The sequence below is a fragment of the Bos taurus genome, chromosome 16 (genome assembly GCF_002263795.3).
Source record: "Bos taurus isolate L1 Dominette 01449 registration number 42190680 breed Hereford chromosome 16, ARS-UCD2.0, whole genome shotgun sequence".
Lineage (NCBI taxonomy): Eukaryota > Metazoa > Chordata > Mammalia > Artiodactyla > Bovidae > Bos > Bos taurus.
In genome coordinates this window covers 56,623,705-56,647,094 of record NC_037343.1, presented here as the reverse complement: position 1 = coordinate 56,647,094, position 23,390 = coordinate 56,623,705, and the positions used below count along the sequence as shown (strand labels likewise).

At 46.0% G+C, this 23,390-nt stretch overlaps 1 protein-coding gene across 3 annotated transcripts in view; it reads left to right on the top strand.

The window, feature by feature from the left end:
- Positions 1-23,390, top strand: part of TNR (tenascin R) — a 496,875-nt gene that overhangs the window by 386,500 nt on the left and 86,985 nt on the right. The window contains exons 3-5 of one of the 3 annotated variants that reach the window (XM_024976261.1): positions 9,782-10,312; positions 12,789-13,265; positions 19,649-19,912. In XM_024976261.1, the coding sequence (XP_024832029.1) occupies positions 9,814-10,312; positions 12,789-13,265; positions 19,649-19,912 (1,240 nt within the window). In that variant the 5' untranslated portion in view covers positions 9,782-9,813. Of the gene's footprint in view, positions 1-9,781; positions 10,313-12,788; positions 13,266-19,648; positions 19,913-23,390 lie in introns of those variants that run through there. The other 2 variants (NM_001205928.3, XM_024976262.1) reach the window with 2 other exon arrangements.

Below are 23,390 nucleotides of genomic sequence, written 5' to 3'. Positions count from 1 at the left end.
GGGGTGCCATTGCCTTCTCCACCATCAGCGAATGTGAGGCCATCCTGGTTTGAATCCCTGCTTTACAATGCAAGGGGCAAGGCTGGGCAAGTTTTACCCCTGGGGGAGCCCCTGTTTCCTTTTGGGAGCAGCTGACCAGGGGCTCCCCCAGGGGTAAAACTCGCCCAGCCTTGCCCCTTGCATTGTAAAGCAGGGATTCAAACCAGGATGGCCTCACATTCGCTTCCGGTTGGTGGACTTTGTCACTATCTTCCTGGATATTCAGGATCCCATTTTCCAGATGAAGAAGGAACCACTGTGAGAGGCCAGGTCACTTGGAATGATCACAGATGGTACAAGACAGAGCTGAGGACAAGACTAGAAGCCAGATTTCTCAATCCAGCAGTGCAGTTTCTCTATCCCCCAGGGACGCACATACACAAATATGCTAGACTGACCATTTGTGCCAGAAAACGAATGTGGCTGTATCACATTCTGAACCAAGGACCCATCCTGCAGACCCCTCAAGGGGGTCCATCAGGGAAAGTGGTTCAGGAGCTGGGGTGGGGTGGCCAGTGCTGGTGGGAGACGACACCCACGCCTGGCCTTGCACCTGTCCTTCCTGACAGCTCTGGGCCAGCCACAGAGTCCTGTCTGTGGGGAATTTCCTGCCCTCAGGTTCTTTTCAGAAAGCTGACAAGCCCAGTAAAGGCCCGGTGCTGATGGAGACGAGCGGGCCCGGTCCTCCCAGCAGCCCTGACGCTTCCTCCACTGACACAATGGGGCCGGCTGTAATCACATTACACCCTCGTCTTTCATAATTACCCTCTTCCTCCAAGTGACAGAGCATCCCAAAGGCAGGCAGGAAACTATTTTTAAACTAATTCTAACTAACTAAAAAAAAAAAAAAGAGCACAAAAAAGACTGTCATTTTTTCACAGATATGGTTCTGGTTTATAAATTACTCCCAGGGACAGCATGGAGACTAACATTGGAGGAAGCTAGAAAATCTAAACAGAGCACTGGCCGCCAATCCCCAGAAGATCACTTCTCCTTACCTGCCCAACAACCTACACACTCCTATTTTTTCTGAAGTTTCTCAACCTGAGTTTGTCCCTTTCACTTCCTCTGTGGTTCTAGAAGGAAATAAAAATGAAAAAACTCAAAGGCATAGCTTCCACGTGAGTGACTTGTGGCTTTTTCTCTCCCTCGTCATCACCTCCTCCACCTTCCTCCCACCCTACATCCCACCTTCTTGAGACCAGTTTCTCCTCTGAGCCTGAGTAAAGGTGATGGCTCCTGGAATATTTTTCTATAACAGTAGCAAAGTTCTTCAATGTGAAGAAGTAAAGCCAGGAGAAGGCATTGGAGGAGGCCAAGGGAAAGAAAAGCTACTTAAGAAAAATTTTAGCTAGGGTAAGAGTTAGCCAAGCCCGAGTGACCCAAGCTCTCCTTACATGCCACCCAGAGAGGAGGGCACACCCCAGTAACATGGTATCCCCTGGGCCTAGAGGACCATCCAGGACCATATCACCTCTTACACATGACCCAGAAACACCTCCGGTGCTCCATGATAATTATACTGATAAGGAGGCTGGAGTGGAGGAAATAAATCAATGGCATCACATGGATTTCTTGGGTGTGGAGCTATTGAATAGCTGCAATACTCGCTTGCACTCTCATTTGGGGAGTCCTTAGCTACCTGTCTTGCTTACAAGTGTTAGTGCATCTTCGAACCCCAAATGTATTATCTTGTCCCTCAGGTTGACATTTTCTCCCGCTACCTGTAGAACTCTCTCTGCTTCTCTCTCCAGCTTGGCACTCTGCTATTTTGTCTTCCCCATCTTCTCTGCTTTCCACCTCTTCCCCTCCCCGCCACTCCCACCACTTCATCCTCTGACTGGTTTTGCTTGTATCCTGGAGTCTTACAGCTGTAGTGGGATGACTCACCTGAGAGATAGGAAGAGAGTGAGGGAGCCCCTGAGGGGCTCTGCTGGTCGCCTCCAGTCTCCTCAGCTGCTTGTGGTGACAGAGATTCTGCATCTAGCTTAGAGGTACAGCCACCACCTCACACCAAAGCCAGACCACAGGTCTTAGAGCAGGCAGAACCCCTCTAAATGAGACCAACACATGGAACGTGGCATTCTTGGATACACCACAGGATTAGACCAGGCCTTCCTCGTAGGAAGTTAGTTGCAAAAATCTGCCCAGCAGCATCGCTAAGGAGTGCTATGGAAAGAGACCACGTGAAGAACAGTCAACATTCCTTGTGCTCCAGAGGAAACGGAGATGAAGGTAGAGAAGGAAGCCAGAAAGGGAAGCTTTCAGGGACACAAGAAAGGAAAGCCACTTTGAAATAATTATTAAGTGAAATGAGCTTGGCAAAACTTAGGGCACATTTATTAAGTAAGCTTTATATAAGCATAAGATTCATTCCCCTCCCACCTCCAGCAGGCTTCAGAAGAAATGAGAAAAAGTGAAGCTTCCCATTCCATCCATCCCACCCCCTCTCTCTGCCTGCCCTCAGAAAGCATTCTCAGTCAAATGCAAATAGGAAGAGGAATGCAAGAGGTCAAATGCAAGAGGAAGCAGAGAGGTCCTCAGGGTAGTTAACAATAGCTTGTGACTGAGCGGGCTGGGGACCAGCCAGAGAGAGCTCAGAGAAGTGAGTAAAGCGAGAGGGGGCCAGGGCAAGCCCTGGGTTTCTGTAACTGATGGCTGGTGGGAACTGTCCTGGGAAAGGGTGAGTGCAAAAAATGTCTCCCGACCCCTCTAGGATCAAGGTTTACTGGCTTAGCTAGCAGTGCTCTTGATTCTTTGAGACAGTACGGAGGCTGGGCCCTTTTAAATAAAGAGCCAGCAGACAAGCTTTCCCTCCAGGGGGAGAAGCTAAGGCAATTTCTGGGGGTAGTAGCCTGGACTGGGTGGAGAAAACATTAAGCGAAAAGTCATCGCTGTCAGTAAGTCCTAAATCTGATCCTGGGAGAAGAGAGTGTTGATTTGTAAGAGCTCTCAGTCTTTTCATGAGAGTGCTATGCGGCTGCTAATTAAAGCTGCCTGAAAGAAACAGCAGCTAAGAGTACAAACCATGGTCAGCAAGATCTGGGTTCAGCCTTGGCTCCTGTGCTCATTAGCTGTGAAATCTTGGTCACATTCTTTGGCCTTTCCTGAAGCTCATTTTCCTCATCTCCAATAATGGAACTTGAAAGAGGACCTACCACCATGCTGAAATCAACACAGCGCCCTGCTCTGCAACCCGTTTAGAGCGGGTCTGATGATGGGTGCCCCCTTTGGATTGGTTGTTGCCTGAGCCATGGGCTCTGTGCTCAGTTTGCACTGTAGCCTGCCAGGCTCCTCTGCCCATGGAATTTTCCAGGCAAGATTACTGGAGTGTGTTGCTATTTCCTACTCCAGGGGATCTTCCTGACCCAGGGATCAAGCCCTCATCTTTTGCATCTCCTGAATTGGCAGGTGGATTCTTTACCACTAGCACCACTTGGGAAGCCTGAGCCATGCCAGTTGCTAAATAACTCCTAAATGTCACCCCTCTTAGCATATAGGGTTGTTGTAAGGAATGAATGACATAATATAAGGAAAATGATTAAGTTGGTGCCTGGTAAATGCTCAGTTCATTACTGGTATGTATTATGGGTTGAAATGTGTCCCACAAATAAGATAATGTTGCAGTTCTGACCCCAGTACCTCAGAATGTGACCTTAGCTGGAAGTAGGGTCATTGGGGATGTAATTAGTTAGGATGAGGTTATACTGGAGTGATGAGTCCCTAATCCAAGATGACTGATATCCTTGAAAGAAGATGGCCCCATGACGACACAGAGATGCAGGCAGACAGCAAAGTGAGGATGGAGGCAGAGACTGGAGTGATGTATCTACTCACTGAGGAATGCCAAGCACTGCCCGCCATCACCAGAAGCTAGGAGAGAGGCATGAAATAGACTTTCCCTCGGAGCCTCAGAGGGGACTAACCCTGATGACATCTTCATTCTGGCCTTCTAGTCTCCAGAACTGTGAGAGAACGAAGTTCTATGGCTTCAGGCTACCAAGTTTGTGGTGATTTGTTATGACAGCTAAGAAACTAACACAGTATTATCATGGGTAGACTCCTCAAAGGATGATAAGACCATGAATTCATAAAACATCAGGAAACAGAAGTCTTTAACATTCATTTTAGTCCAATCGCTCATGTGATGCTTGAAAGCTCATCTTCAGCATTCTCACTGAGCAGTCTTGGGGCTTGTATTAGAACACCTCCAGTGACCAGGGACTCACTCCCTCTCCTGAAAACCCAATAGCTCAAGTATTAGAAAAATTGTTCTTTACATGGAGCCCAAATCTTTTTCCTGTAGATTCTCCCATCTGGGGGAAGTTACCTCCGTTGGACCTTTTGCTTTGTAAAAGCCCAATGCTGAAGCATTGAACAGCCCTTCAGATATTTGCGTTTCTTGAATAAGTCATATTTGTGCACTTATCAGTTTCGGCAAATGCAATTTCTTTTGTCTATAATGAATTTCTGTCTTCCCCACCTAAAGAGTCAGCTATTAAATTCCAGTTCCACATTATCATCTGAGAGACCAAGTTATGCTGTAAGGAAAAGTCATACCAAAATCTGTGCTTCAAAAACCAAAGGTTTATTTCTCTCTTATGCACTGAATATCCACTGTGCCCAGCCAGGACACCCTTTATCATCGTCATTCAGATGGAGAAAGCAGTCACCATCTTGAACATTGCCAGGCATCATCAATGCAAAGAAGAAAGCTCTAGAGGGTAGCGGTCAGTCGCTTAGTCATGTCCAACTCTTTGCCATGATTCCATGGACTATAGCTGACCAGGCTCCTCTGTTCATGTGATTTCCCAGGCAAGAATACTGGAGTGGGTTGTCATTTCCTTCTCCAGGGGATCTTCATGACCCAGAGATTGAACCCAAGTCTCTTGTGTCTCCTACACTCACAGGTGGATTCTTCACCACAGAGCCACCTGGGAAGCCACCGGTCAGCAATTAATGACCCCCTGCCAAAGAAGTGACCCCCGTGAGCTCCTCTCACAACCATTGGCCAGTACTAGTGACATGGCCTCACCTTACCAACAGGGGCCGGGAAAACACAGGCCTGGAAGGATTAGTCCTACCACGTGTCTGGAAAGGCAGGCCAGAAGTACTTGGCAACTGTCGCTGCCTGTCACCCACCACCCTCTGCTCAGCTTCCCCCTGCGCCCCAGGCAGAGTTGCTGTGTCACCTCCAGCCTTCTCAGGGGCATTTTGTGTGTTTGTTGGTCATGATAATGATCACACTGCCTTGGCATTATATTTTCTTGTCTTTCCATCTCTTTCACAAGGCCAGTTGTTTCTCAAAGATAGGGACTAGGTCATCAGAACACTGGTATGTAAATGCATTTGAGAACAACGACCATATATATCCCCACAGTAAGAGCCCAGGTCCTTGCGATGGTTCACAAGGCCTTCTCTGATCTGGCCCCGACTCCTTCTCTGACCCCACCCCCCTGCTGCTCGCTCATTCATTGGCCTCCAGTTTCACTGTCACTCAAACTCACCAGGCCAGCTCCTGCATCAGAGCCCTCATCCTTGATATTCCCTTTGCCTGGAACGCTCTTCCTCAGCCGTCTGCTAAGCTCATTACTCGCTTCCTTCAGGTCTCTGCTGAGCAGTCACCTCCTGGGACCAGCCTTCCCTGGCCAGGCGCTATAAGATATCCATGTGGCTCTACTGCCCTGGTGCCTCCTCTGCCTTCTTCTCTCTTCTTTTCCTCCACTGCAGTTACCACTTGCTGACATAGCACAGTGTCATGATGAATGTTACATCATCATGTATTAAAGTATCATATAATATGTACTGTATCATATATTACATATGATACACAATATAACTGTGGGTATTTATGTGTTGTTTGCCCTCCCCCTACCACTCCTTCCCCCTACACACACACTTAAATATAACTTCTGTGAATAAAGAACCAGTGCAATAGTAGGTCCTCAATAAATATCTGTCAAAGGAATGAATGATAAAAGAACAATATCTCCGGAGCTATCACTTCCCTGGACAAGAATGCTAAACTCCTCCCTCTCCTATGACAGGAATTTGAGTACCTTCAGCAACCTCACCTCATGCGAAGAGTTGACTCATTAGAAAAGACTCTGATGCTGGGAGGGATTGGGGGCAGGAGGAGAAGGGGACGACAGAGGATGAGATGGCTGGATGGCATCACTGACTCGATGGACGTGAGTCTGGGTGAACTCCGGGAGTTGGTGATGGACAGGGAGGCCTGGCGTGCTGCGATTCATGGGGTCGCAAAGAGTCGGACACGACTGAGCGACTGAACTAAACTGAACTGAGCAACCTCACCACCCAGAAGTCATCAACAGTGAGTGCAGGACAGAACAAAACAGCCCCCTGCTCGGCCTAGTCTGGGCTTCCCAGGAGGCTAAGTGGTAAAGAATCTACCTGCCAAGCAGGAGATGCAAGTTCGATCCCTGGGTTGGGAAGATCCCTTGGGGAAGGAAATGGCAACCCACTCCAGTATTCTTACCTGGAAAATCCCATGAACAAAGGAGCCTGGTGGGCTATAGTCCATAGAGTGGCAAAAGAGTCAGACACAACCTAATGACTAAACAACAACAGCCTAGTCCATCTGTGCTTGCTCACTGGACTCTTTGCAACCCTTTGACTGCAGCCTGCCGGGCTCCTCTGTCCTTGGGATTTTCAGGCAAGAATCCCAGAGTGGGTTGCCACTTTCCTCCTCCAGGGGATCTTCCTGACCAGGGATAGAACCGGGTTCTTGTGTCTCCCGTGTCTCCTGCACTGCAAGCAAATTCTTTACCCACTTAGGCATCAAGAAAGTCCCATAGTCTGTATTGCAATTAATGAAGCCTGACTGTATAAATCAACTATACCTCAATAAGTAAGTAAATAAATATATACACAAATAAATAAATAAAGCCTGAGTCTAAATAAGGTTTTGGAAGTAACAAAAAATCACACTGTTGACTAATTCATAGTCAGTTTGGTTATTGACGAAAGTCTTGCGTTTTTCACAGTTAAAGCTATACTTTTCTCTCTACATATAATTTTGTAGCTGTTGCTTTAGACTTAGGTGTGGCACCTAATGTTTTTCCCTTTTAATTTTCCTGTCACTGATCTTCCTTTTCATTTCTTTCACTTACTTATTGAGTGTCTGCTCTGTGCAAAAAGCTATGTTAAGTGCTATGGGTGTTACATGATAATTACAATTCTTAGGAAAAAAAGCTATTCAGCTATATCAACATGGATCAGACAATCCAACTCTAGTTTAGCAAATGAGGTAGCTAAGACTCTTAGCCTTAAGTGTAAATGTAAGTGTAAATGTAAGTTAAATTACTTTTATCAGAAGCTTTCAATGATATAAGGGCAGATGCCACTCCAAGGATGCAATGCCTAGAGCATCTGAAAATGGGAAGCCTAGTAATGCCTCAGATAGAAGGGCTTGGAAAGAGCTTTGAGTCATGAGGGCAGTTTGGTTCAGACATGTCACTCCATCTATCCTTAAGGTTAACTCACCTCATCTGATGTAACCAGGGGATAGCCACCTCTCCCATCATTCCAGGAACCTCACACTTCTTTGAACCAGGGCATGGTAAGGTTGAACTTTCTGCTGTCAAATGATGGAGGGGATTTCTCACATGTTCCAGTGATTTCAAGGGAGTCCTTGGATAGGGGAAGAACCGGGCAGTCTGGCTCTAGAGTCTGGAATGGTAATAGCTCTACTCTGCTCTGCTTCCTCTTCATATTGGAAATGAAGATTTTAGTCTAATATGTAACATAGAAAATGTAATATTGGAAATGGTTTTCATAATTGTCACTAATATAGATTACTCTTAATAAAATCAACCCTCAGAAATTGTCCAGTTGAACCGAAATTGAAGAGAATAGTGAATAACTTGAGGATAATGCAAAGATATCAAGTGACTTGGAGAATGATTCAGCCTTTTCTCACCGGGCATTTACTCACTAATTCACCTGTTTATCCATCCATCCATGTATCCACCCACTTATTCATTCAACAACCATGGCATTAAGCACTTTTGCTGTCTTACACACATATTAAATACTGTGGATAAAATGTGCGCTGTGTGCTCACTCAGTCATGTGACCCCATGGACTGCAGCCTGCCAGGCTCCTTTCTCCATGGGATTCTCCAGGCAAGAGTACTGGAGTGGATTACCATTTCCTTCTCCAGGAGATCTTCCTGACCCAGGGATCAAACCACGTCTCCTGTGTCTCCTGCATTGGCAGATGGATTTTTTATCCACTGAGTCACCTGGGAAGTCTATGGATAAGATGTGGTCTGACCTAAATTGACTAAGCAGTTTGGGTCCAGTGGGAGGAGGTAGGAGGTGGGGCTGGCAGGGGCAGAAGCAAAGGAAACTCATGGTCTAGTGTGGTAAATGCTCTCAGAGAGGGTTTCTAAGGAGGTGGGGATGAACTTAGCCGGTGCTGGGGATGCTCCTTAGCTTCCTAATGGAACAGGAATAAAAAGGTGAGAGCAGAATGCTTCATGGAGGAAGAAACTGGCTCTAGTCCTAGCAAAACTTTCTAATCTCAATGTTCTCGGGAAGATCCCAGAACTAACACAATTTCCATCAGAGACTAGAGAAAACTGAACATTCTTTTCAGGAAAAGCACTGGAGCATAGCCATTAAGAACACAGGTTTTGGAGTCAGATCTGCATTCAAATCTTAAGCTTTCTAGGCAGAATTCACTCCATTACAAGATGGAGACAATCATAACATTCAATTATAAGGTTGTTTTGAGGGTCCAGTAAGATCCCACGTGAGGTGCACAGCACAGTCTGTACGCAGTATACATTCAGTTGATGTTAGCTGTCATTCATTGCCTTTTTCCCAAACTCATATATATACTTTCACTCTGCTCCTTTGTCCTTAATCTTCTTAGCTCTAACGTTACCTTTAGAACCGAAGTCTGTAAGCCTCTTTTCTCTGTTACACAGGGAGTACAAAAGAAATATAATTTCTGTAAAACTGATTTGCATTGTAGTAAATTTATCATGCTTCCTGGTTCTTGGTGACTAGGTAACCAGCAGAGGAGCTAATTCATTATTTTAGCAATTCAAACAGGACCTCGGAAGAAAGGCACCCTGTGGTCACGAAGCACTGGGACTGTACTAATGAGAAGATTAAAAAAAAGTTCAGCTTACACAGTTCCAGATAATCACAAATGTACCCAAGGATTATTAACAACCACAATTACCTGGAACAAGATTATCTGCCTGCTTGGTTATTCTAAAGTCAACTTGTATTTGAGTTTACAAGTTATTTTGAAGTGGCTGGCGGGGCCCCATCCTAATACACATCTGGGGAAATATGAGGGTATGCCTGTCTTCATGGTACCCAGCATCCTAATTCTCACCCAGAAGTGAAATGAAGCTCTGAGTTCTCCTAACCACAGAGCCCCTGTCTCGAGTCCTTGCAGGTCCTCTTTGTTGGAACCACCTGCCCAATGAGGGGCCAGACTCATACGTTCTAGATAAACCTTTTGGAAAATCAAAATGCCTTACTGCAGAAGCAGCGTCCATTCTCAGGGATTTCTCTAGAAGACAAAAGGCCCTGGGCTTTCATGACCCTGGTAGTCACTTCCCAAACATCCCCTTAAAAAGCTTCACTGCTATCCTTTAGTTTTGTGGGACTGTGCACTGCACTGTGCCCAGGGGCAGGTCTCAGAGGCCATCTCGTTCATCCCCTGGTTTCTCTTGCATATTCCATGCTTTCTGCTGCAGGCTAGTCTTGAACCCGGAGCTCTACTGAGAGGATGGGGGCAGACAGGGAGACAGTGGTCTTGAAGAACGTGCTCATTGGCATCAACCTGATCCTTCTGGGCTCCTTGCTCGAGCCCTCGGAGTGTCAGCTGGAGGTCACCATGGGAAGGGTCCAGAGACCAGCGGTGGAGGAGGAAGGAGGCGCTGCCAGCTACAACGCATCTGGCAAGGAGCAGCCGGTGGTCTTCAACCACGTGTACAACATCAACGTGCCCCTGGATAGCCTCTGCTCCTCAGGGCTGGAGGCCTCGGCCGAGCATGAGGTGAGCACCGAAGACGAGGTGCTGACGGAGTACACGGGCCAGACCTCAGACCACGAGAGCCAGGTCACCTTCACGCACAGGATCAACCTCCCCAAGAAGGCCTGCCCGTGTGCCAGCTCGGCCCAGGTGCTACAGGAGCTGCTGAGCCGAATTGAGATGCTGGAGAGGGAGGTGTCTGTGCTGCGGGACCAATGTACCAGCAACTGCTGCCCAGAGAGTGCGGCCACAGGTAGAGTTCTGGAGCTTACAGCCAGTCTCCGCAGGGGAGGGAGGGCACTGAGCAGATGGGGAGAGGGAATCTGGGTGATTACACCAGTGCCTGAGAAATCTGGCACCTCTTCACACAGAGGGGAAAAAAAAAAGTGCCCTGGTCTGCAGCTGTCTGTTAATATGCCTCTAAGATCTAAGTATGGTCCTTCCCCAGGGGATTCGGCATAGGGACTCTCTACAGTGCTTAGCCAGTCTGAAATACATTAACCTAATTTGGGGGGGATGAGTCAGGGAATGGTACATCGGTTCAGCTCAGCAACTGCTGTGGCAAGCAGGGAATTTGATGTCTGTCTTCATTCATCTTTGGTTTTCACAGGCTGTTGAATTGATATCTATCCATGTTAACTGGAGGGACTAGAGAATGCAGGCGCTCTGTTCACTCCATCTCAGCCTTTCTCCAGTCTGAGAAAATTACAGTCATTAAAACCTCAGACGACCTGGCCCCATCTTCTCTGGCAAGCTGGAAGTTTCAGCCCCTGCCCCCTCCACCAAAACACGGGGCTGTGCATGCATGTGCGTGCACACGCACTCACAGAGCTTCTTACAAGCCTCTCCCCAATCCAATCCGGAACTTGGATATCTAGCCTCACCCACATCCTAACTACTAACACTTATGAATGACTCTTGACCTCTCTGGGAGAAGTCAGCTCATCTTCAGGGCCAGACTTCCTGACTTCATGTCCTATCTCTGCTATTTGCTAGCCTGTGACTTGAACAAGTTGCTTAACCCATGCGTTCCTTTTCCCCTCGACAGACTAGAACAACAAGGAGCTATTAAATATAAAAACCTCCACTCAGATGAAAGCCCGGCCTCTGGTAGGCACTTCATATTCAGTAGTTATTATCAGCAGATCCCCATGAGCAGAAAGTGTGTTCCCTTTTGTGCCCAGCTTCTCTCACCCAAAACAGTACCTTCTACCCATTTGATTCAGTCTGTAATGAGAAAAGGACTGTGTCTTACTATCTTGGGTTCAAGCTCTTACCTCTCTAGGGTCTAATATCTCAAGCCTTGCCCAAGGATGAAAGAGGTGTCAGGAATTGCATTTTAATAGGGAGAAATGGCCCACATGTCCAGAGAGATGTCCAACACATTCATTCTGAGACACCAAGACTGGGGGTAGTCTTTGAGAAGAGAAATATTTCTTGGGTTTTCTCACCTCTTCCTCCTTATAACCAAAACTATAAACAATCTGAAACTGAGGACAAAGTCCAGGTGTTCAAACTCTCCTTCCTCAGTGAGTTCACTTTTTCAGTGGAGTTGGGAAATACAGGAAAGACACAGGTGTCCATGGACATGGGTCTTCAATGCCTGGGAAGCTGGTGGCTTCTGTAAGTGGGCTTTTTTTTTTTTTTTTTTTTTAACCAGCTTCCCACCAGGTTCCCTGGGAAGATGTGAAAAGATCTATAAGGAAGATCTATGTTAACCAATGTCAGTATAGTATCCTTTCAGGCCATGGGGGGAGGGGGTGCATGAAGTGGCAAAATTAAACAAGGACATAACTTACTTGACTTCCTATCCCCAAGGCCAAGTGCCGAGAAGGATGCCAAGCAAGTACTGCTATGGTGTTCGTTTAATAAGTTTGTTTGATTCATGCTGGACAGATAAATTAACCACTCTAGTTATTGCATGATAAAGCCTAGGGCCGGAGATACACGTAGAATCCTAAAAAGATCACAGCAAACAGTCACCAAATGAGACAAATTCTGGGAAACCTTTTAAGTGACCCTGGAGCTGAGCTGTGAAGGATGAGCAGTTAGTTAGATGGTGGGAAGGAGAGGAATAGGAAGCATCTGCAGCACTTTTGATCTTGACCTGCCTCACAGGCCTGATTCTCAGCCTCCATCCCCTCGGTCCCCTTCAGTCCCCAGTGCCAGCACCTGGGCATGTTGGTCAGGGACTGCTCCCAGGCTCTGAGAACCTCCTTGATCTGCTCAGGGTAGAGAACGGACGAGCCTGAGGATCGGCACCCTCTAGGGACAGCCCTTCAACCCAGTTGAGGTGTGGCTTGCCCTGTGGCCAGAAGACCCTGCAGGACTGAACCCAAATCACCCTCCCTGGGCCTTTGCCTGATAATATGCTTGGCTTGGGCTCCTCCCTCCCTGGTCTCCCCTTCTCCCCAACCAGTTTTTTCCTGGGAGCACCTCCCAATTAGTCTCTAGGGAATCCAAGCCAAGACACACTGCAGGTGAGCTCCTAAAGGACAAGGGACCCGATCTCACTCATCCTTACCCTCAACACTATGCCAGACATACACAACCCACATTAGGTAAAAAGATTCATGAAGCTGTTGACATGCCAAGCCAGCTTGAGCTTCTCTCTCAGCAACACAAATTTGGTCAGTGAGCAAGCTGAGGTCTTGGCCTGCCCCCCTCCCCGTACCCCACTGCCAGGAGGTTTCACAGCTGCCCTTTGACCTTCTCCTTGGCCATTCCAGGACAACTGGACTATATCCCTCACTGCAGTGGCCATGGCAACTTTAGCCTGGAGTCCTGTGGCTGCATCTGCGATCAAGGCTGGTTTGGCAAGAACTGCTCGGAGCCCTACTGCCCCCTGGGCTGCTCCAGTCGGGGCGTGTGTGTGGACGGCCAGTGCGTCTGTGACAGCGAGTACAGCGGGGACGACTGCTCAGAACTCCGGTGCCCAACCGACTGCAGCTCCCGGGGGCTGTGCGTGGACGGGGAATGCGTCTGCGAAGAGGCCTACACGGGCGAGGACTGCAGCGAGCTGAGGTGCCCCGGGGACTGTTCAGGGAAGGGGATCTGTGCCAACGGTACCTGCCTGTGCCAGGAAGGCTACGTCGGTGAGGACTGCGGCCAGCGGCGGTGTCCAAATGCCTGCAGCGGCCGAGGACACTGCCAGGAGGGGCTGTGCCTCTGTGAAGAGGGCTTCCAGGGCCCTGACTGCTCAGCAGGTAGGGAGGGGGGCTCCGCGGGGCCGTTGGCAAGGGCGGTCCAGCCAGCTAGTAGGAGGCGGGAAGAGATATAGGAGGGAAAGTGAATTTAGGCCAAAGAATTGCCAAATGGGTCGTGCTCCTCTGCTTTCCGAGAGAGGTGATGTCTTGAGTCGATCACAGTTGACAACATGGGTTGAAGGGGAGAAGAGTGGAAACCAGAAAAGGTCAAGTTTGGGATGAAAGCTGAATCTTACCCCGAGGCTGGAACAAAGTCAATGGTAATAATGGAGACAGCATTTCACTGTCCTTAAGATGGAAGAAAGCGAAGAGTCAAGGGACCCCTTAGGCAAGGGACCCCTCTCTAACTCAGCGGACTTCCCAGAGCTCCACCCACTCTGAAATATTCCCCTTTCCTGTTGCCATATTCTGAGGACACTCCTTTCACAATGCTAGTTTATGAGATGGGGCATAGTCTGTGATAATCAGACTCACTGGGCACTCTGGTTATTTTGGGAGCTTCCATATGGCCAAGTTATTAATTTATGAAATGATCTAGAATCCACATGGATGAAAGTATTTACAGGCGAGGAATTATGTGTAAACAGGAATAAATTTCTAAAGCCCTCCATTAAGCAAGAACTCACAGTCTAACTAAAACGCTATGATTCAGTTTGTTCCAAAGGACATATAACAAACTGGAATCAACCCCACATGTGTCTACATCATGAAACCAACACAAGGGTGATGTCCCAAAAGGAGGCCCCAAGTCCATCAGTGAGAACATACCAATATTTTATTGGAGATCATTTTCTTTTGCCTAAAATCAGATTATTTTTCATTATCTCTCTGTGACTGCTCGTCATCTTCTAAATCAGTGACTGTCTCTGATAAATTTGTATTTTAAACAATACAGATTGAGTGATTGATCTTCATCCTTCTCATTCATAGTACAATCTGTAACAGTTGGCTCAGAGGGCTCATTGGGAAGATTTAAAATAAAAAAATAACAAGAAACAAACATTATTAAATCTTCTGATGAGTTGATTCTAGGAATTTTTCTGATCAGATTTCTGACCTCAGTTTAAGGGGGAGATTCTGGGAGGCCAGGTCTTTTATTCTTGAGCATCAGCAGTGATTCCCACCTACGTACCAGAGCAGTCAGACAAGTCTTCTGCACCTGCAACTTAAATTTCTTTTGAAAGATGAATGCAACAAGGTAAAGAAAAAAAAAACAATTCACTGCTTAGGAAAAAAAATGTTTCTCCATTTTTCCCATAGTCAATGGTTTCATGCAGCCTCATACTTTTGTTTACTGAATATCTTTCTGAAAATATAGTCATTATACCAATTGTTCAGAAGGAAAATTCAAGCAGAAATTAAGCTGCATCATTTACAAACCCAAGGTCACTATTAATTGCTGGAAAGGGGACACTGAAGCATGATCCCAGCTCTCACTCACAGGACAAGGCTCTATGAGGCCCCATCAGAGGACGCTAAGTGTTCTTCTGGGCCCTTCTTTATGTGTGGCTGCTGTATAGTTCACATTCTTCTTAATAAAACTTGTCTCTGTTGGGTTGTACATACCTGTCATGTTCTTCCTGACCCTCCTTTTCCACCGGGATGGGTTCATTTGCAAATGGAACCTTAATCGGATCCAGAGTACAAACTGAGCTGGAGATGACCCTTCTGGTCACGTGGGGAAGACTCAGCAGCTGCTAGCGTAACTACAACTAGGCTGAACTCAATCCATGAGCCACATGTTACCTCCAACACGTTACCTCTGTGCCATTTGATTGCGGAAGACTTTTAGACAACCAGATAAATTACTTTATAGGTTCCCAAAGCACGTGAGGAGGGACAGTTGCATAATTTCCATCTGTTTCTATAGCAACCATGGAGCCACCACTCATTGCTGGAGGTGCTGCTCTCAATGCTTGTCTTTTAAACCAAATGCCATGGGTCTCTTCCAGAGAAGTATCTAGGTCATTATCTAAAGTGCTACTTCACCTGCTCTTGGTGAGAAGGCTCCAGGAGAGGGGCTGTTTACCGGCTGTTTGACATTTCTGGCCAGATGCGCACAAGCCAGTATTACTATTCGTCTCACCAACAGCAGGAAGGGGAGGAGAGAGGAGAGTGGGGAAGGTGAAACCGAGGAGAGCCATAACACACTTCCTGACTTTCCTTTCTCTCTGGCAAGGGCATGGAGAATGGAGGCCCATTGTGCGGACTTCATTCTGAGATCCCTTAGTCTGCTAGAGCTTGAATGCAATTGAATAGAGTTGACAAGACCACTCTACTTGACTCCCAGCCTTGATCTTTCTCACAGTGGGCCATGAGACCAGATCTCAACCTTTCTGCCTCTACTCTCTGGCCGGGTAAAGATAATAGAACAACAACAAAAAGAATATGAACACTTAAACCAGGTCTTAGAAAGAAGCTACTCGGGGCTTCTCATTTTACAAATTGAAAAAGCAGCAGTCCTGGGAGACAGAAAGATTTTTCCAGAGCCAGACAGCTAATTAATGGCAGAACAAGAATAAGAACTCTGGTCTCCTACCAACTTCTAGCACTCTTGAATCCTCCCTAGGATGCTAAGTAGAGTGGAATTGGAAAATAAAAATGGTAAAAGCCACATGCATAAAGAAATAGTCTTTTGATATGAAAGCTGAGCTCTGTCAGGTGATAAAAAAAATATTAAGTGTTGGAGACAGGATAGGGGTGCTTGTTCAACCATTTGTCCACATGTGCCCCCAGTGAAGGAGGTTAGTGTGGGAGGAGGCCAGTGAACTGGTCACAAGTCCCTGTGAAGAAGCAGGGTGAAAGAAACACCAGAGTTGGGGCTTGAAACAATCTAGAAAGCCATTCCTTGGACTTTGGTCAGACATGCAGAGATTCATCACCATCAGCCTCTGTGTTGGCCAGCACTGCAGCCAGTCCCAACTTTGGCACCCAACCTCACTCACTCCTCTGAGCAAGACACTTCATGGAACTAATTCCAACTGCTCTCACCACATATATGCAAAATTGATGCCAGATCTAAAAAGTAAACAGCATGGCATCTTTGCAGATAAGCAACTCCAGTTCCTCAAGCTACAGTTAATTCTTTTTAACTGCCTGCTCATCCATAAGTTTCCAAGTTGGAGCCCCAAATAAAGCAAGACTAAAAATACTTTGTGTGGTTTTCCTTTGGTCCAATGGTTAAGAATCTGCCTGCCAATGCAGGGGATACAGGTGAGATCCCTGCTCTGGGAAGATTCCATATGCCATGGGGCAACTAAGCCAGTGTGCCACAACTACTGAAGCCCATGTGCCCAGGGCCCATGCTCTGCAACAAGGGAAGCCACCGCAATGAGAAGCCTGCCCACTGCAACAAAGAGAAGCCCCCGTCCACAGCAACTAGAGAAAGCCTTCATGCAGCAAAGAAGAACCAGTGCAGCCAAAAATAAATAAATAAAAGAATATTTTGCATCAGCCCCACTAAATTCCTTGAATCAAGGCATACGGCTCTTTTATAGTTTGCTTTCTAGTTCAATATCATTTAATTTTATAAGAATTATTGACACCCAGTGTATACAGCATCTGCTAAATTATAGGGTGAGTGTTGATGGTCTCTTCTGCTGAGCCACTGCTCTCAAGAATGCTTCTTCCACCATGGACATTATTGCTTCTTTCTCATCAGACATGAAGGTTGTTTTTCCCACCACCCAGGCTCAGGTCTCAAGATTAAAAATTTGCCAAGCTAAGTTGTCAAGATGAGAAAATCCTTCTGCAGCCTTTTTAACTTTAAAATCCTCAAATGTGCTGTTTGGATCATTTTCTATTGTCATGATTAGCTTTATTTTCTGGAGAAAGGAACAAAAAATGAATTCACCGACTTGTTCTGAATGCCTAAGAATTGTTGGTGACGGAATTTGGAATGGCCATTTCTGTCACTATGACAGGAGGAGTCCCACATTGGAAACTTGGAATTAATGTGTTGAATCACAAAAGGCAGGCACTAGAGAATCCTTCTTAAAAGAGGTTTCTGACCACTAGGATAAGCACCAGTCTGGAATTTCCATCCTAAAAGACAGTCTGAATTATTTGCTGATGTAGTTTATTTCTGAGGCTCTGTACAAATGAAAGAAAGCATTTGGCACAATCCATAACCCATCCTACAAATTGTAGGGGGAAGAACATCCAGGGTAGAAAAGTGTAGACTGAATGTAGAAGACCTTCGCTTGATGATCAGTTCAGCTATGACCCAACTCCCTTACTTTGGGCAAGTCCTTTTGCCGGGGTCTGTTTCTGCATTTGTAAAGTTGAAATAATTATATCTTCCCAATCTACCTCATAAAGCTGCTATTAAAAGATTTTTTTTAAAAAATTCTAGTTAGATGGTGCTTCATAGACCAAGATGCTATGCAAATGTAAGTTGTATTGCACACTGACTTAGAGTTCCTAAAATCATTGCACCTGGGTTCAAATCCTAGCTTCTGTATTCGATTGTGTGACCCAGTTTTCTTCTCTGTAAAACAGGGGTAAAAATAATACTGATCCCATAGTGTTGGTGAGAGGATGAGATGAGAAAATCCATGTCAGAATGTTTAGCCTAGTGCTTGGTGCATAATAAATAATTAATATAATCATGCAAAATACTGTTGGTTCTATATATCAACTGTTCCTTCTTTGGTCCAAGAGTCATTCGGTATACATTATACAGGCTAACCCAAAGATCTTAGTGGAATTCATAGCTCAATCATGTCAGAGTTAGAAACAATACAAGCTTACAAGCTATTTGAAACTTTATTTAAATTTCGTTTACATACATCTAACTATATAAATTGTTAAAAATAATGTTAATTTTGTTTGTTTGTTTTGGTCAACATATGACTTCTTAAATCACAAGAAGTTCTGCTATCTAGACTGTTTCAAACCATGAATAGTTCCTGAAGCAAATGCCCAGTACTGCAAATATATGTTCCTAATGCCCATCATATGAGTCTTCATTTCTGCCTCTGATGAGGATTTGAGGTTGAGCAGCATAGAGAGCAGGCACTTTCCACTCACATGGCCCCGTGACTAGCAGTCCTCAGTCCTCTGCTTGTGTAAAGGGAAAAGAGTGAGAATTCTCAGAAAATTCAACACCAATGACAACACTTAAGCTAAACAAAGCCTCCACTACACATAACTTTATAAGTTAATTATGACTACTTAAATACTGGCCTGATCTTTGATTTCATCTACAGGCAGGTCCAATTACAGGCACACTGGTATTAACTTCCTAATTGGTCTTTAAGTTTCAGTTGTTTAATACCCCCACTACCACTGAATCTTCACTTCCCCAGGGAACCATACATGAAGGCTATTGAATAGTCTTTGAGAAGTAGAACAGGAATGCTCCTTTGTCATCATCCCCTATGTCAAGGTTAATAAAAATTTGTGTAACACAAGTTACATTTCCAGAGTAATCTGATAACAATTATGTATTAAACTACCAAAAATATTAGCTAACATATGCTGTTAAATATCTAACAACTAGCTCTCTGAGGGAAAAAATAACAAGCTCCACTTTGTAGCATTTGCCAGCTCCCATGGTATAAATACTCCCACCATAGCCAGTTTCAAAGTACCAGCATAAAGTCACTAAATGTTGAGCTGGGAACAGCTGTGCACTAGAATACAATCAAATAGTACTGGGTTGGCGAAAAAATTCATTTGGGTTGTCCACCCAGTTCATGGAAAACCCGAACGAAATTTTTGGCCAAATATTTCTTCCCCAGTGGCTCAGTGGTAAAGAACCCGCCTATAATGCAGAAGACATGGGTTCGATCCCTGGGTTAGGAAGATCTCCTGGAGGAGGAAACAGCAACCTGTTCCAGTATTGTTGCCTGGAAGTCCCATGGGCAGAGGAGCCTGGTTGGCTACAGTCTATGGGATCGCAAAAAGTCGGACACGACTTAGCAACTGAGCACGCATGCACTATTTCTACCAAAGAGATACAACACAGGTGAATTGCCTTAAGGGCACAGATAATAGTATAATGCAGCGAAGTCGTTTGCCAGTGATGAGTCTGGAGTATTTATTACTTTTGTTCTTAAGGTAATTATCTAATTCTAAGTTTAGACAATTTCATGTTTCACAATGACTATTTTAAAATGTCTTGCAAAATTTGACAACTAACTTTTCCAAGCCAGTAGGAGCAGGCTCCAGCCCACTACTAACTCAGGGCCCTGTAGAGATGAGAGTACTGAGCACAGAAAAGACAAGAACCTGCCTGCCAAGGGACTTCCTGATCACTCCAAGTCAGTGGGCTGAGAGCACACAGACAGGGCACGTGGGGTGAGAGGTGAGGAAGTTGAGTCCAGCGTGGGGAAGGCAGACCTCTGAGCTCATGCTATCTGTGTATTGCCTCCTGGTAGTTGCCCCTCCAGAGGACTTGCGAGTGGCTGGTATCAGCGACAGGTCCATTGAGCTGGAATGGGACGGGCCGATGGCAGTGACGGAATATGTGATCTCTTACCAGCCGACGGCCCTGGGGGGCCTCCAGCTCCAGCAGCGGGTGCCTGGAGATTGGAGTGGCGTCACCATCTCAGAGCTGGAGCCAGGTCTCACCTACAACATCAGCGTCTACGCTGTCATTAGCAACATCCTCAGCCTTCCCATCACTGCCAAGGTGGCCACCCGTACGTACCATTTCCCCCTCCTGCTTCATTTTTCTTTTCTCCTACATGAGATCATGGGCATTCATGATGGTAGTGTCTTTTCTTAATTCTTCAGGGATGCCTGCAGTTATCATTGCTCTCAAGGGGAAGGGCTTCCAATGTGACCCACTTAGGAAAGGGCACATCATTAAAAAGACACTTCCAAAAGAGCAGAGTTTCCACAGCCCAGACAGCCCCTATCTATTATAGAGCCAAAAGGACAAAAAGTACTGTAATTGTTGAGTTTTGACTTGTTATAAGCTTGAGTCTGATTAGAAGTCAAGGAAAGTATGAGACTTACACAGACTTTGAATCTAGTTAGAGATTCAAAACCAGCAGATACGAAATAGGACATATAATAAGCAAGTGCTAAATGGTATATCACAGATGGCGAGTGTATAGCACAGTGGGAAAAAAAATCTTATTTAAAACCACAACTGAAAACACCCACTTCTCCTCAGAGAGAGGTGGCATTATGTCTTTGTAATCTTTTGTTTAGTAAAATACCCTGATGGTCCATTTCGATTATAAACATTGAATCTCTAAAGCATCATTTAGGAAGAGTCAATGGGCAAAAGAGAGACACAGAGCATGCTAAACCCTTTTCTATGAGAAATGGAAGTTTCTCTTTTTTATTTATAACAGAGGAACTGCTATAGGTATGTATCTATATTTTGCATGCTTATTTAAGAACAGAAACATTTTAAAAGATTGCATATCAACTATTAACATTAGTTACATCAAAGAGCAGAATAAGAAGAGATAGGAAAGGGCTTTTATTTAGTTTTCTTTATATACTTCGGAATTCTTCAATTGTCTTTCCAACCCCACTTCTCCAGCTCTCAAATGCCAGCTGGGCATTGTACAATTCAATTCAACTCAATATCTATCCACCTGGAGTTAGCATCAGATCCAACAAGCTAAAAATCTCAGTCTCTCAGGGCTGCTTCCACATCGGTTTTCAGCCACAGGTCCCAGGTTGTCACGGGTCCTCTGAATAGCCAGCTCTACATTTAAGGGGTTCCCACAACCCCTCCTTAATTTGGTAATTCCTTAGAACTCACAGAGCTCAAGAAAGCACTTTGCTCTCTATAACCAATTTCTTAGAAAGGATGCAAGTCAAGAACAGCCAAATGGAAGATATACATAGGGCAAAGTATGGTGTGTAGGGTTTCCATGTTCTCTCTGCACAGTAACTCTCAGTAACTCCACGTGTTCACCAACCCAGGAGCTCTCAGAACCCCATTGCTTAGGGCCTTTATGGAGGTTTCATTATGCAGGCATGATTGGTAAAACCCCTAGCCATTGGTGATTAACTCATGTCAGCCCCTTTCCCCTCACTGGAGGTTGGGGGCAGAAGTTCCAAACCTCTCCCTAAATCACTCTTGGGTTTTTCTTCAAACCAGCTATCTAGGAGGCCCGGGCTACCAGGTATCTCATAATCATACAAAAGATACTCTTTTCCCTCTGGGGATTCCTAGGGTTTTAGGAGCTGTTGTGTTAGGACAAAGACCAAATACTTTTTTTTTATTACATCACAGAGATTTTAGTAGTGGCAGGAAACCAGAACAAGATGTGACCATGAAATATCAGCCCCTGGGTTGGTAAATGAGACTTATCACCAAATATGGGATGAGTGATCCAAGTCCATTTGGTGTAGGTCTCAAATGACAAGATGGTATTTGGGTAACAAATGCCAAGAAAGTTCAGAATAAGAAGAGGTTGAAGTAGGAAGGTGGTGTTGATGGTTGGAGAAGGCAATGGCAACCCACTCCAGTACTCTAGCCTGGAAAATCCCATGGACGGAGGAGCCTGGTAGGCTGCAGTCCATGGGGTCGCTAAGAGTCAGGCACGACTGACCGACTTCACTTTCACTTTTCACTTTCATGCATTGGAGAAGGAAATGGCAACCCACTCCAGTGTTCTTGCCTGGAGAATCCCAGGGATGGGGGAGCCTGGTGGGCTGCCGTCTATGGGGTCGCACAGAGTCGGACACAACTGACGTGACTTAGCAGCAGCAGCAGCAGCAGCTCATGGTTAAGAACCCGCCTGTCAATGCAGAAGACATAAGAGATGGGGGCTGGGTCCCTGGGTCAGGAAGATCCCCTGGAGGAGCTCATGGCAACCCACTCCAGTATTCTTGCCTGGGAAATCCCATGATCGGAGAATCCTGGAGGGCTACAGTCCATAGGGTCGAAAAGAGTCAGACGCGACTGAAGCGACTGAGCACACACGCGCCAAGGAGAAAGAGTTGGCTTGGTAGGCTTCGTGGAGGCCAGGGTCTTGAGTTGTGCTGCAAGCATAGGGCAGGCAGAGGGGAAAGGATTTAAGAAGTCATTTTGTCCCCTTGCTTCTCAGGTGACAAAGATCCTGTTAGAATATTGGACTCCCCCCTCTGAATGCTGACTTTTTTAAAATATGCCTATAATTATCTCTGTTTATATCTGACCTTTTTTTTTTTTTCTTCTTCAATTCCTCTGGTGCCTGAGAACCAGTTTAAAATATCTGCAGTGATCGCGTAGAGAGGCAGGTCACCATCTGCTGCTTTCCCCACCTTGCTCTGGGATGAGTCACCACAGCGAGAGCCTGGCCCGACTCCCAGGCCTCTCTGCTCTGATCCGCGTGCACCACGCGCCGTGGTGAGGTTTCCATCTCCCGTGGCGTTTATTCTGCCGATTCAGGGCATCCCCTCGGGCAAGCTCCCAGGTGACAAGGACAGAATCATGTAAACTCACCTGATGCACCTTCAAGTGGGTTCAGGAGCTGCCCTGCCTTTCACCAAGAAGGAAGCTTCCAAACAGGAAGGAGGAGAATCTGTCCATCTTCCAATGGGAGGGTCCCAGGAGAGGTGCAGCTAAAAATGGGATCAGGCTCCCTGGAGAAGTGAGAAAAGTCGTGCCGTCGTATTTCAGGGCTGGTAATTGGAACTCCATTAGGACCAGTCTACTTCCACCTGTGTGCGCATGTGTGTGTTTGGGGGCGGGAGGGGTGGGAGGGTGTGGGGAGTGGAAAGCCAGGGAATCAGGAGAGGAACTAAAAACAAGATTGAGGTGAAGGTGAGTGAGGGAGAGAGGGAAGAGAGAACCAAGCAAAAGCTGGAGAAAGAAAAGCAGGAACTCGTGGAGCGAAAGCAGAAACTCCAGTATCTGTTACTGTCCCTTATTTACACCCTTGCTTGGCTTGGCTACACATTTTGCTATACAAAATGGAAATTTCAGGCCATCCTAGAGGTGGCGATTTGAGCTAAACAAGATATTCTTAGTGCACAGTATGAGATGGAGAAAAGCGTTCCAGTCTCTGTTCTTAAGTTGGCTTGCTAATTCTCTCTGTGCCCCCTTCTCCCGGGTGTGAGAAGGAACAGTGACATTAACCTTCACACCGCCTCTTGGAAACCCTTAAAGCCTCCAAAGATGGCCTTTGGTTTCTCTGAAAAAGGCATTATGTTAAATGCCAAGACTCA